A 13,233-nucleotide genomic window follows, 5' to 3' on the forward strand; every position below is an offset into this window, starting at 1 on the left:
GTGCAGTGTCTGTAAGGCAGTGGTGTTGTCTTTGCAGGCCAAGCAGGATGGAAGCAGCCATGCAGAGCTCACTGCCTGCCACTCTCGTCAGCTTCATCTTTCTCAGTCTGGGCAGTGGAATGTGCCAGCTAACAAAATGGTGAAAAATGAGATTCTTAAAAATTGTCAACCTCAATACTCTGAGTTATTACTCAGAATGTAAACACTGGGCTTTTATTTTATGAAAATCCATAGACATTTAACCTGATAGTGTTATAAACCATTGACCTGGTATCCTCTGAGATATTTCAAATATTACAGACCAGCATCTTCAGCAGCTCTGATAAAGCATTTCATGATGTGATATGCGTTTCACTTTATCCTAGTTTCCACCGCCACTGAAAAAGTTTGTAATTCTTTTCAGCAGAGACAAATTCTGAGAGCTGAGGTATGAGTCAGGCAGATGGAATGTTTTCAACCTGCTTTCTTCCCTTAGCTTCAAAGTATAGAGTACTGCCTGTATCACAAATACCCAATCAGTTATCTTTTGCATTCCTTGATAACTGATATGTAGCACTGACAAAGCTGTCAGCAGTTTGGTTAATACTTAAAATCTTTAGCACCTCTGCTTTCAAACTGTGTTGCACAGTGGTTGTCTGCATTTCATAATTACTGAAAACTTAATGATATTTATGAAAAACATGTATATGCCACTTCAGAATTGTATAGAAACTAATTTGTCTTCCAAGTTCATCAAGGATTTGAGACAGAATAGTTCATTGGCCAAAAAATGCACTTATAAGTCAGTTCTCCCGAATCTCTTTGCTCTTTGAAGAATGATTCAACAACCAAGCTATTCACTTATAAGACAAACTCTGCCCTATGTCCTTTATATCAAGACCTGTTTTTGGATCCTGGCTTCAGATTATTGCAAGCTCTGGATCTTTGTTGGGATGGATGGATGGATGGATGGATGGATGGATGGATGGATGGATGGATGGATGGATGGATGGATGGATGGAGCACAGAGATAACCTTGGGTCAAGGATCTGTTCTCTGGGAGGGAGCATTGTTTAGACAAACCCCCAGGCTCAGTGTCTTCTCCAAAGAGTTGCAGCCTCAGCTCTGTGCGTAGCCTGTTTTGAGGCTGCTCCAGCTGCAGGAGTGTTTTCTTCCCTTATATATTTTGGAGTGCTACTGACCAGTTGCAGTCAAATGTGAGACTAAGAATAGGTAACTGCAAGTATTAGCAAAAGGAGACACAGGAAAAGGCCCTCATGCTGCGAGGAGCTCACTGATTTTCCGTTGCTTTGGTCTCTTGGCCAGTAAATCAAAAGGCATGAACCTGTTTGTGGACTGGCACATGCAGCTCTGCCAGCTGCTCTGTCAGGAGGGAAGGGGCTTGGAAAGAGAAGGGGTACTGCAGGTAGGTGGGGGAGGTGTGGGAAAGGACATCATTTTCTGGGACAGGGCCTTGATGTTCTTTGCATGGATGAGGAGGAAGAAGGTTACACAACCCAAGAGCTGTCTGTTTTTCCTGTGCTACAAAACTCCTGCCCTCATCTGTATGCACACAAAAACATAGTTCCAATCACAAAATTACAGCTGCATTGAAAATTATCAGGCGTTTTTTTAACTGTGCTTCTGTGATAACATCAGGCTTAGGTCACATGAACTTCAAGAATTACTGGAAGTAAAGCTGAACTATCATGAGGATAAAGAGATAGATGGTTCTTTAAAAATCGCGTGTATTCATTCGTGTGCATGTGAATACTAGAGCTGTATTAAACAAAACCAAAGGCTTGCTTATTCTGTGGATTTTTATTGCCCATATTTTGTTTCTCAAAGCACATATTCATAAGCCCTTCCACATAAACATATACTTTCAGACACCTGCATGAATAGAGCAATTTTTAGTAGCAACCTAGAAGAAGGAAGGAAACATTACAACATTAATGCTCCATGTAAAATGAGAAAATATGAAACACATTTACCTTGATCCAATTTAGGCTTTGCAGAGTCATTACTCCTCACATTATAGGCCATTCAAGTCCTTTACATGCTCACATGCATTTTTCTTTCCATAGAAATTTCCCATTGCCTCAGCACTTTGAATTGCATGGGCTGCTCCGAGCTAGCAGTCCTCGTTCTTCATCTAGACCATGGGCTGCCAGTGCTAGCAGGCTCTGGGAACAGCTCTGTTTATTCTGCACGACTCAGGATAGTGCTGGCTGTATAGAAGTTGTGTAGAAACACACTGAGAAAAAGGAAAATGTCTGACAGGCGTACAAGGAAGCCACTGTGTAATATTTAAAGTGTTGTCTTCAGTCTTCTGTTTTTGTCTTGCTTTTGTCTTCCTGTTCAAAGAACTGCATGTAAGTGATGGGAGGAGAACTGGTACATAAGCACTTTCTGGGCATATTTCCTAGTATAAATATCTCTTCCATATTTGTGGGAGTACATTGATAAATCCAAAGAAAAAGAACAAGTTAAGGTGTTTCTTTCCAGAGAAAGTTTTGATCTGGTTGAATTCAAAGGACAAAAAGCAACTCTGGCACAGTTCAGCAGCACTAAAGTGGGGTTCCCTTCATTCCTGTGAGATCAGCCTTGGGATGATGCCGTGACTCCGGTTAGTGTGGACTCGCACTATTCCAGTCCTGGCACTTGGGCAGTTCTCTCTTTAACTACATCCCTATTCTTTCTCCATAGTTAACAAGGCACTGGAGAGGGCAACTCTTGTCACTCATAGTCAGTGTAGTCTAACAATGCTTTTAGAAAACTTCTAGAAAATAGATTAATTGTAAAGTTTGTTATGAAAATAATTCTTTGTATTGCATATATTAAAAAAGGTGTATGCAGTATTTGATATTTAAAATATAATGATTTATTTCAATTTATCTGTTATCTCTAATGATTTATTAATTTCTTATGCTCTTTCATGAAGTTAGTGAATTCAATTTATTTTCATGGTAACTGTATTCTTCAAGATTCTACATTAGTAGATCTTACCCAGACTTGTATCTAAGGAAGAAAATGAGATTTCTGGCCCATTTCCAATTTCCACCTCATTTCTCAGCAGTTGAATGAGCACCATTGAATGTACTAGCAGAAGTAGCTGCTATGGGGACATATTCTTATTGAGTTCTGTGGAAGTGGTCAGTGGTATCAAAAAGAGGTTTTTCACTTCAGCAAAACAGTGGTTTGACTTTTTTTTTTAGGAATTAAGCAGCATCCTTACTTGCTGTTTTCCTTAAGAAAAAAAAAAAGATTAATATATGTACCTTTAATTGTTTTCTATTTCAAATTTTATTTTAAAATAAAAGCAAACTGAAATATCCAATTCCAGTAAAAATTCTGATTTGGATTTGCCATGGTTTTTTGAATCATCATTTTTTTAATCCATCCTGTTCAGGTAATTAGAGATAATTCAAACATCATAAGTCATCAGTAACTGACTTCTAACAATTTTAATAAAACTGGTGAGTACCCAACACAATTAATGGGTGCTTGGTTCACAACTAATTTTACAATTCATAGGCAAGTTCTCTTTCTAGCTATGCATAACATTCTTCTCAAATGGTAGTATTTTGTTCTTTCATCCATTTTAGAATAAATCTCATTTCTTACATCCACACCAAAGCAAATACTGAAAAGGATAATAGATTTGCTATGTACTACATAATTCTTTCATCTGCTCCACGTTTTATCTGCTCTATCAGATGATTTTAAAGCTTGCCATTTTAGCATCAGAGACGTGTTTGTATACAAAGATTATTGATATGGATGTCCTCATGTCTTATCTGTAGGATACGTCTCTGACTGAGGTAAACTCATTCAGTCCTTCAGTGCCAATATCCCCCTCATCAATGATAAACCAGTATAAATTTGAAGATGGGCCAGAATTAAGAGATCTCTTCATTACAGTTGATGATCCTGAAAGCCACATTACAGCCATTGAAACATTTATCACATACAGAGTAGTCACAAAGGTAAGTATCTATTCATGCTTTAATGGTTTACGTTTTTAACAATTGGTATTTTCACTCTTCTTGCACACCATTCTCTGGCATATTGCTAAATTTAAACTTTGATTTTGCCATGAGTTACAAACAACTAAAACTGCATGAAACTGTGCTATATAATGGAAAAAAATTCACTGTGAGTCTGCATACACACATGCTTAGATTCTTTATGTTGAGAAAGTAGTTAATAAGTCTTCAGTGGCAAAATGAGTGCTGCGAGGCAATAACATTTTCTGTTGTGATCTTCAGCAGGAACAGGAACAGCCAAAGGACTGATCCACTTTGAAGACACTGTATTAGCACAAGTATTGATGACTTTTGGATAACTTACAGGCTAGCAGTCTTATGTTTTGCATAAACATTACCTCAGTTCCATTATTTTCTAATTGCAGCATTCATTAACACATGGATGTTTGCTTCCCATTGCTTCCCATGTGTAGTTGCATGTGATTTCTGGGGAAACTGCCACAATTCTCTGATGAAAAAGTAGTATTAGGAAACAATTAAGTGTATTTTTAGTTGTCCTGAATGCAAGTCATTTACAGGAAATAAGGAAGAAAGTCAGCCTTGTGAGACCAGCCAGGTCTTCTGAGATTACCAGTAAATATTCTGCAGGCTCCATTTTGAGAATTGCACTGTTAATTTATTTGACTTTGAATTCTTTTTAAAAGATTCATTTAAAAGCATATTTTCAAATGGGAATTATTCATCTTTAAATAAGAAGAGATACCAATTCCTCATAAAATATTTAATGAGTAGGAAGAGAGCTATCTTTGTTATGTTGCTAGCAATAATTTTCACTTTATGCCTGCTTCTGTAGACGAAAGAACATTTTTTCTTCAGGCAAGTATGAAAGGGCTGTAAGTTTGATTGGTCTTGCTTTTTTTATCTCTTCTATCCTTTCTTATCTTATTTAATTTGGAGTGCTGGTTGTTGATGATAAAGTAATAGCATTCCTCCCACATACCTTGAAAAATTTTTATTCAACCCTCAAAAATGTTTGGATTACAAAAGCATGTTTTGAGGTTTTTAGAATTTACTTGCATCACATTATAAGTCTCTGTGCAACAAAGAATGCTAAATAGCACACATTAATGAAAACATGGGCTCTTTGTGGCTTGCCTCCAGAAGACAGAGCAGGTAAAATAAATCTCAGGGTCTGACAGTTTTGTAATCTGTAATAAGTATTTTTTGTAGGCATTAAAGGTTTGTTGGCAAGTGCTAACAAGGGGCTGCAAAACTGGAATCAATGATAGGCTGCAGAATCCATTAAGCTGTGCAGGAAGTGTTATTGCTGTGATATGCTGAAGTTTTCATGTTTTGAATTTGAGGATTATTGAGTAATGTCACCAGATCCCAAGGACATGTGTCAGCTCTTTGGGCTTTGTTCAGAGTGCTAAAAAATGGACTTTCCTCACTACTAATCACTTCAAGAGAAGTGTCCTTAAAGTAATGAACATAACTGTGATTGCTGAAAGAAAAATGCCACACCAAAGTAATTATTGCAATAATTTGGAAACATTGTGGTAAGATAACCATTATATGTCACTGCACAAAGTGCAGCTTTAGTGCTCACTTTTTTTTTCCTCCCCAATAGAACTTTGATTTCTTGCTGAAAGAGGATGTGTTAACTCTTCAAGGAGTTGATAATTGTTCTTTAAAATAACAGCAAACCGGTAACAGAGACCAAATAGAATGTATGCATTCCCTCAAGTACTCAGTTTTCTCCAAAATCTAAACCTTTTTTTTTTTCTGGTATGCTAACCTAAGCTTGTTTTTTCTGCTTTTGGTTTTCAGACAACCCGTGGTGAATTTGACTCCAGTGAATATGAAGTTCGAAGACGATATCAGGATTTCCTTTGGTTGAAGAGCAAACTTGAAGAAGCACATCCAACACTGATTATTCCTGTTTGTTTGCTAAGACTTAAGTTATTTTTCTTTGTTTATAAGATGGCTCCAGTTTTATACAGAGATGTTTGAGGTCTTTCTTCAGCTTCTGAAGTTTCATAATTATTAAGCCAATCTATTTTTCTTAGCTTTATATGTATGTGACAAAAATCACATAAAGGTATTTCTTAGGTTTTAATTGTGGCATTTGCCGTAATTTGCAGTAATTTATGTCCTTTTTTTAGTTGTACTTGTGTTCTTCTACACTGTATATTACAAGAAAAATGGTATACCTTAGTTGAATACAATAACTTTTTATAGCTTTTGGGTTATTGCATGGTGGATTTTACAAGTTATACTTATGTTTTTTAGTAAGCAGAAGAACTATTATAATACTCTGAATATTATGCAAATTATACAATATATTTCTTCTTTTTTTTCCTTAGCCATTGCCTGAAAAATTCATAATGAAGGGAATGGTGGAAAGATTTAGTGATGAATTCATTGAGACTCGAAGAAAAGCTTTACATAAATTTTTGAACCGTATTGCTGATCATCCAACTTTAACTTTTAATGAGGACTTCAAAATTTTTCTTACTGCACAAGCCTGGGTAAAATGACTTTGTTTTTATTTACAGTTATGTGAAACCACATGTTGTTTTAGTAGGGTGTATCAGGAGCCTCCCTGGTTCAGTATTCAGTAGTGTCAACCCATGGCTTGTTAAAGAAGTGGCAGAAGCAGGCAGGGATTTGTGGAATATTCATAACCTGAGATAAACTTTCTTCTGTGGTTTTGCTAGTCATGCACTTGACCATAAATATTGCTGTACCTTCCAAAGTTGTTTTTGTTACTGCATTTTGGATTTTTGTGGAAAATTCATAGTATTTCAACTCCGAATGTTTTTTGGTACACATATAAGTTTCCAAGATCATGAGTAAAACAGTGGTATTAATTAATTATTGTTTTGGCATGGCAATGTCTTTTCTTTTTTTTTTTTTTTAAATTTCACTAATCTCATAGAAGAAAAATCCAGAATTTTCCTGTTGCATTGTTGCAAAATGTGTCCAGTTGCAAATTGGAGTTTTGTACTCAGAAAAACCTGCCTCTGAATTTCAGCAAAGGTTATTCTAGCAACATATAAAAAGAGTTCAAAAAAAATAGACGGATTACTTTCTCCAGTAGGAGCACTGTCTGCTTTTCTCAAAGACTTATTTCTGCAATCATCACTTCTGCTTTCCTGTTCAAAAAGCTAAATTGCAAACTAGCTAACTTACCCTGAGGAGCGAAGGGGTGAAGGTTCTCTGCCATCTTCAACCATTCTTGCGACACTGTCATATACGGCATGCTAGTGTTTGCTCAGAAAGGCTTAGCAAACACATGCACAGGACAGGGATGGTTCTGACACTGGTCTAATAATGATAAGATTTATACACTAAAAAGACAGAGGTTTATGTATGTAGTTTTGTTAAAAAAAAAAAAAGCCCGCTTTTATTTGTTGTTTTCAGAGAATTAACAAAAGTACCTGGAAGTAAGAGAGCTTGTTCTGTCTTTAGGAACTCTCCTCCCACAAGAAGCAGGGTCCTGGTTTGCTGAGCAGGATGGGACAGACCGTCAGAGCTGTAGCATCCTCAGTAAGAGGAGCAGTTAAAAATCGTCCTGAAATGTTTACAGAAATGAACAATTACATGGAAACTTTTAGTCAGAAAATAAACTTACTAGATAAAATAGCTCATAGAATTTACAAGGAAGAAAGGGGTAAGTAGAACATTTTTATCAGTTTTATTGTTTTAAGAAATTAAAATTAAATTAATTTTCATTGTGGCAGGCAAAATACTCTTTCCAGGGAAAAGGGAGATGTTTATATTGTGTTATTCTTTCTGGCCATGTTTTTGACAGACCTTCAAGTTTGAATAGTTTTTTTCTTAGGAAGAGTTTTAGCATGTCATTCAGCTACTTATAAGGAACTTAGAAGAATGTTTTAACATGTGCTTTTTGGAAAGCTGCATGACCTTTGGTTTTTAACTTTCAAGGGAATGTACAGTTTTCTGTGTAATCTCATAGTGACATGGGGCTGTCTTGATTCCAGGTCTCTAAACTTGGTTTAGTTTTGTTCTGCACCCTTTTTTCATTGACAACGTAGATTTTAATTTTTTAATAGCTTTACTGTTGGCCATCATTTTTGTCATGGTAAGCTGTGCCTACTAGAGTTTTCTCAAGAAGTATGGGTTAATCAGAATTTTTTCCTTAAGTAAGAGCAGTTCACACACCTAGCTGGAATGCTAAGTTACTGACTTTCCTGAGATTCTGAGATGATCCTGATCTCAGACTATGCCTGTTCAGTAGAATTTCCACTGGACAGCACTTGAAGTATTTACTTGTCTATATTATATAATATAATATGAAGAGCTGCACTGTGTTAATAACTGAGTCCTTGACCTTTCTTGTGCAGTCCCAGATCTCAGTGTGTCCTCACTGAATTGAAAGGGTGTTATAAAAGAAAAATACATGTTTTTTGATTAAAAGAGTTCGTATTAATATTGTTCCCTCCAGTGAAAGTAGCTGTGTGAGGTCTGTAGGTTCAAGGTATTAGTGCCAAAATATTTATTGGAAAAGCTTAAGAATTTTGACATGCTCCCAAATGTTATAGGTTATATCTTCTTTCTAGATTGTTCAAACAACACCTGTCAGAACACTTGTGTGCAGGGCCACACTGCTGTGAATAGGAATTGTTGATAGCTGTGATGCAGAGAACATTTCTGCTTGCAGTACCTTAACATGGGGTTCTTGATTACATCTTCCATAGAGGGCTTTTTTTTGTCAAAATAATCTCAAAGTAAAATTACACTCTTTATGCCACACAACTGCTTTCATCTTTCTTAGGACATTTCTTCATGATAAATTTAGTAGTGACAAAATTGCATTTTCAATGCATGACCAATGTGTTCGGTCTCCTCCTGTGAACTGCAGCTTGCCCATGTTTAGCCCTACCAAATGGCACAGTGATTTGTGGGCCTTCTCTGATTATGGATTATCACTTGGTCCAGAAACATAAGAGAAGTAATTAATAAGATATCTCTGTATTTAAATTAATAAAAACTACTGACGGAGATACCTGCCGAGCAGGAGTGAACTTAAGTGTTTTTTCTGAAGCTTTTGGGACATAATAAAGCTTCTAGTTTTAATAACTGAGACTGTATTTGGAACATCACTATTTGGTAAAGAAGCAGAGGAAGAGGAATACAGAAACAGAGGAATTCAGGGCAGTAGAAGTCAGCAAGTCAGACCAGCTGCTGTGGCTCCTGTTGCTCTGTATGAAGACAATGTGAGGTAATGCAGTGTCTGAATACAGCTCTTCAGGTCTGCCTGAGTATGTGTGTCATTGTCAATGTCTGGGACACTTTTGCTGATAGATTTCTCAAAGCTACTTAATTACAATACATTAATTGATTAGTTTAATGATAAACAGTGAACTGGAGTTATCTTGGTCGCTTGAGCAAATTTAAAATTAGCATCAGTCTCTTGCTTGGTTCACAGTAAATACAAAGTTGCAATTAGTATCACTTAGAGCTCTATTAATGAAGAGTAATACGTGTGTATGTTCCTTTTAAGACTATTTCAATGAAATGAAGGAGTACGGTCCCATCCACACGCTGTGGTCGGCATCGGAAGAAGACATAGCCGACTCTCTGAAGGGCCTGGCCAGCTGCATCGAGCGCTGCTGCAGGGCCACGGAGAGGCGAATGGCAGGGCTCTCAGAGCACCTCCTGCCCATTTTACATGAATACGTTCTCTACAGTGAAATTCTCACGGTAAGGTTTCCCGAAGGACTCTTTATGGCTCAGTATAAAATTTGGCTTGGTCCAGTGACCATGTCCAGGAGAGAATTTGTTGCTGTTGAAAATGACTTCACAATCCCTGTATTTACTCAGTACAAAGCATGGACAGCATATGATACCTGTCCATTATTGAGGAATCCGATTGGTCCTGTTTCTCTTGCTAACCAGGCCAGAGATGCCCCTTCCAAATAAAAAGAGCTTGATAGTTTTCTCTAGCAGGCAGCCATGGGTAGCTGTGCTAGGGTGTCTAGTTTTGCCATCTTCAGTGAGCTCTGCATTGTAGCAATGAGGGTTTGGGAACAGCAGTTGAGAAAGACCTTCCCTGACACTGCCAAAATATGAACTCATTGAGTAACAGATTGTGTGTGGGAAAAGGAGCGGAGAGGTTTTTCCCTTTCTAAACTCTTCCTAAGTATGTTTTCTTTTTCCAGAACAGCTGGGAACTTCCAGTCCCTGCACCATTATATAAGCATGTGTTAGTCTTTGCCATAAGCTGCTGCTCTCAGTTCCCTTTATGTATGTATTTTGCTTACATTTGGAGAGGAAGTAAAAAATCAGACTCCAGAGTTGATACAGTCAGTGCTGGTGGATAATCAACATAATAAAGTAACTGAATTCAGTATGTCATAATTCCCACTTTGCTGCCTACAGAAAGCAGAACATGTGTACAAACCCCTCTTTGTCTAGGTTTTGAGCAATGCCAGCTGCAGAATCTGTTCTTGTGTTACTGCTGGGAACCCAGCTCCTGCTGCAGTGGTTTCTGGGTAGGGGCTGCAAGAGTCTTACAGTCCACAGGTAGAGCGAGACCCAAGTGAACTGAGCCTTTGGTGGCACTCTGCAGGGTATTGTCACTTTCTCAGTAAGGCTCAGCTACTGAGAGTTAGGAATTCCTGCTGCAATGACTGCTGTCTTTAAAACAGGCTTCACAGAAAAAGGGGCCATACAAAATGTCCTGTATCTCACAGTCCTCCTTATTTTCTGGTAGATGGAGGTAGGTACTGCTTTGCTTAAAGATCTGAAGAGATTACTTTCCTAGCAATTGCAGATCATCTCCCCCACTTCCAACCTTATGTTTCAGAATTTCTAAGTTACCTATAAGCAATTGTAGTCTTCATGCTACTGAGGAGATGCTGCCCACCTATTGCCTTCTCTTTTGCAGCCTGACTCACCCTCATCCATTCCACAACTGTTCCTTTCCCTTCATTCACCATGGATTTTTGTTTTACTTACTGCTTATTTCCCTACTTGCACTTTGAAGAGGGAAATACTAGTCACTAAAATAAAATACCTAAAAATATCCTGTGGAAGTAAACCACTAGTAAGCCTTTCAGAGGTGTGTTTAACCCCTCATCACAGGGACCTTGGTGCAGTGCTGCCAAGATCACATGCAAGTGTGCAGAACAAAATGTGATCAATACAATACAATACAATCCTTGTATTTTCCAGTGTTGAAAGTTCAGCCTGTAACTAGGAAAAGAGTTAGATTCATAACTAAAATAGTTACATCTGGACCAACCCTTTCCTAACTGACCCACAGAACAAATCTGCTTTCCCTCAGGGTACAAATTACAGCATTAATTAGTTATGGGTCCACATAAAACTATCTGTGGGTTTTGTGGCAAGGTACCATTAAGTATTATACAAAAAACCTGTAGAAGTATAATAATATGTTTTAAAAGAATAGTGCCTTTGTTTGCAATTAGAAGTCAGTACTTGTCGATGTAGCACCTTAATATTAATTGGTTTTGTCTTGTAATTTAAAGTGTATGTGTGATACATGTTGCCAAACTGTCATTAAAAGTTTTAAAAGAAGCAAAAGAAATAGGAAAAAAGAGAAAACATTTGTTTATGAAGAAAAGCTGTTCCAGATATTTTTTTTGCTTCTGTGCTTCCAGATAAACATTTATCTGTATTTATCTAACCAAAAGATTCCAAGGTATTGATGAGTATTCATCTATATTGCTGATCTACTGCTCAGAAAAGCCCAAAGTCAGATTTAGCAGGTTTTTGTAGTGATTACCTGTTCAAAAAGAAACATTGAAAAATTACTTGAAAATTAAGCTCTTGAATTATTCTATCACTTGATAAAGTGTCAAGGTTTCAGAGAGAACTCAGTCAAATAAGAGAGCTAGAGAAGGTAGAGCTGCTTGTGCCCTGTGCTGTTTCAACATGCTGTATGCTAGAGGTGAATACTGAACATCTCTGCAGAAGAAGCAGTAAAACCAGTTATGGCAAGGTAATGTAAAAGAAGGTTTTGAGATTTGTAATTATATATGTCCTGGTTCTGTTTTTTTTTCAAAAAGACTAAAGCCTTGCAACACTTCTGCAAGATAAGCATACCTGAGTGTGCTTTTACAGATGAGGAAGCTAAGACAAAGAGACGTTTGTAAGGCTTCATCAAGATCTCAGAGCAAATGAGCATTGGAAATGGAAATTTAATCTGTAATACTGCTCCTGTTTTGTAGCTTAACAAGTGATATTGCTTCCCCTTCCTAATTTTTTTTTTGACATTATGCTAAAAACCCAATACCTAATAAAATAGTTTCAAAGGAGGTAAAAATTACATATGCTGAAAATAAACACATATATTAATGGTAGAAAAGCTTTCATTCCTATGGTAACTTTATCTGATTTTTCTGATATTTTTTCTGATTTACCAGAACTATATTTGGCACTTGTTAAATAATATTAAAGGTTAAAGTCACAATTTAAGTAATGCCTTGTATACTATTTCTAGTCGTTCTACTTTATATTGTAAATTTTACTCCAAGAAGATACTTCTGTTCAGGAGATTTGGCAAACTCAGGTTGCTGTTTTTAAATGAATATATTATAAGTTAAGCTGATACCAAGTAAACTTGTGTAGCAGTTCTGCTCATACAACTGGCAGTGTTATTGTGTATGGCTTATTTCTGTAGCACTGATTTTGGATTTAGTAAGATTATTGAAAAACCTGTAAGATAAAATACAGGTATGGAAAAATAAGTCATCATGATTTTAATTTGTTTTTATAAAACATATATCATGTTAAAATTATTAAAAGGTATCATTCTGTGGTCTTGTTTATCAAAAAGCAAATTTCTTTGATGGTTTTCTGAAAGAGCTAAAATTAAATTTGGTGCAGTTTACGTCTTTTTTCTTTTCATACTAAGGGTGTTTTGAAAAGGAGAGACCAAATTCAAGGCGAGCTGGATTCCAAAGTTGATGCTTTAGCCAATAAAAAGACAGAGAAGGATCTGGTAAGTATTTTCAGGCAGCTGGACTCTTCCAGGCCGTATTGTACCAGCAGGAGAGGTGCGGAAGAAGGACGTGTGTCCTCTGAGGCCACGGGCTGGGAGCGGGTGCTCTCTCCACACCTCTGGTAGCTCTTTGTGCCAAGCAAAGGCCATCACCAGAAAGAAGCAGCATTTCAGTAACTGGGCTGCTGGTCATGGTGGGCAACCACTGGCCTTTGTCAACACAGACTGTACCACAGCTTATTTTTAGCTTTTCTGTTTGCTTCCACACTT

The 13,233-nt window shown here is 37.1% G+C and overlaps 2 protein-coding genes across 9 annotated transcripts in view; one reads left to right on the forward strand and one right to left on the reverse strand.

Moving 5' to 3' along the window:
* The window catches only part of PLPPR5 (phospholipid phosphatase related 5), a 214,962-nt gene that overhangs the window by 38,433 nt on the left and 163,296 nt on the right, over positions 1 to 13,233 (reverse strand). For 3 of the 5 annotated variants that reach the window (XR_008432280.1, XR_008432284.1, XR_008432283.1), the window contains 3 exons: positions 7,412 to 7,545; positions 7,164 to 7,298; positions 1,974 to 2,761 (listed from right to left, as the gene is read on the reverse strand). The gene's annotated coding sequence lies outside the window, so the exon portion shown is untranslated. Of the gene's footprint in view, positions 1 to 1,973; positions 2,762 to 7,163; positions 7,322 to 7,411; positions 7,546 to 13,233 lie in introns of those variants that run through there. The other 2 variants (XR_008432281.1, XR_008432282.1) reach the window with 2 other exon arrangements.
* The window catches only part of SNX7 (sorting nexin 7), a 29,143-nt gene that overhangs the window by 2,338 nt on the left and 13,572 nt on the right, over positions 1 to 13,233 (forward strand). For all 4 annotated transcript variants that reach the window (XR_008432279.1, XM_053950079.1, XM_053950078.1 and 1 more), the window contains exons 2-7: positions 3,786 to 3,968; positions 5,799 to 5,909; positions 6,335 to 6,499; positions 7,443 to 7,644; positions 9,499 to 9,698; positions 12,877 to 12,963. Coding sequence is in view for 3 of the 4 variants with exons in the window: in XM_053950079.1 (XP_053806054.1) it covers positions 3,786 to 3,968; positions 5,799 to 5,909; positions 6,335 to 6,499; positions 7,443 to 7,644; positions 9,499 to 9,698; positions 12,877 to 12,963 (948 nt within the window). In the remaining variant the exon portion in view is untranslated. The remainder of the gene's footprint in view (positions 1 to 3,785; positions 3,969 to 5,798; positions 5,910 to 6,334; positions 6,500 to 7,442; positions 7,645 to 9,498; positions 9,699 to 12,876; positions 12,964 to 13,233) is intronic.

This window comes from Vidua chalybeata, chromosome 9 (assembly GCF_026979565.1).
Source record: "Vidua chalybeata isolate OUT-0048 chromosome 9, bVidCha1 merged haplotype, whole genome shotgun sequence".
In the NCBI taxonomy this organism is placed as follows: Eukaryota; Metazoa; Chordata; class Aves; order Passeriformes; family Viduidae; genus Vidua; species Vidua chalybeata.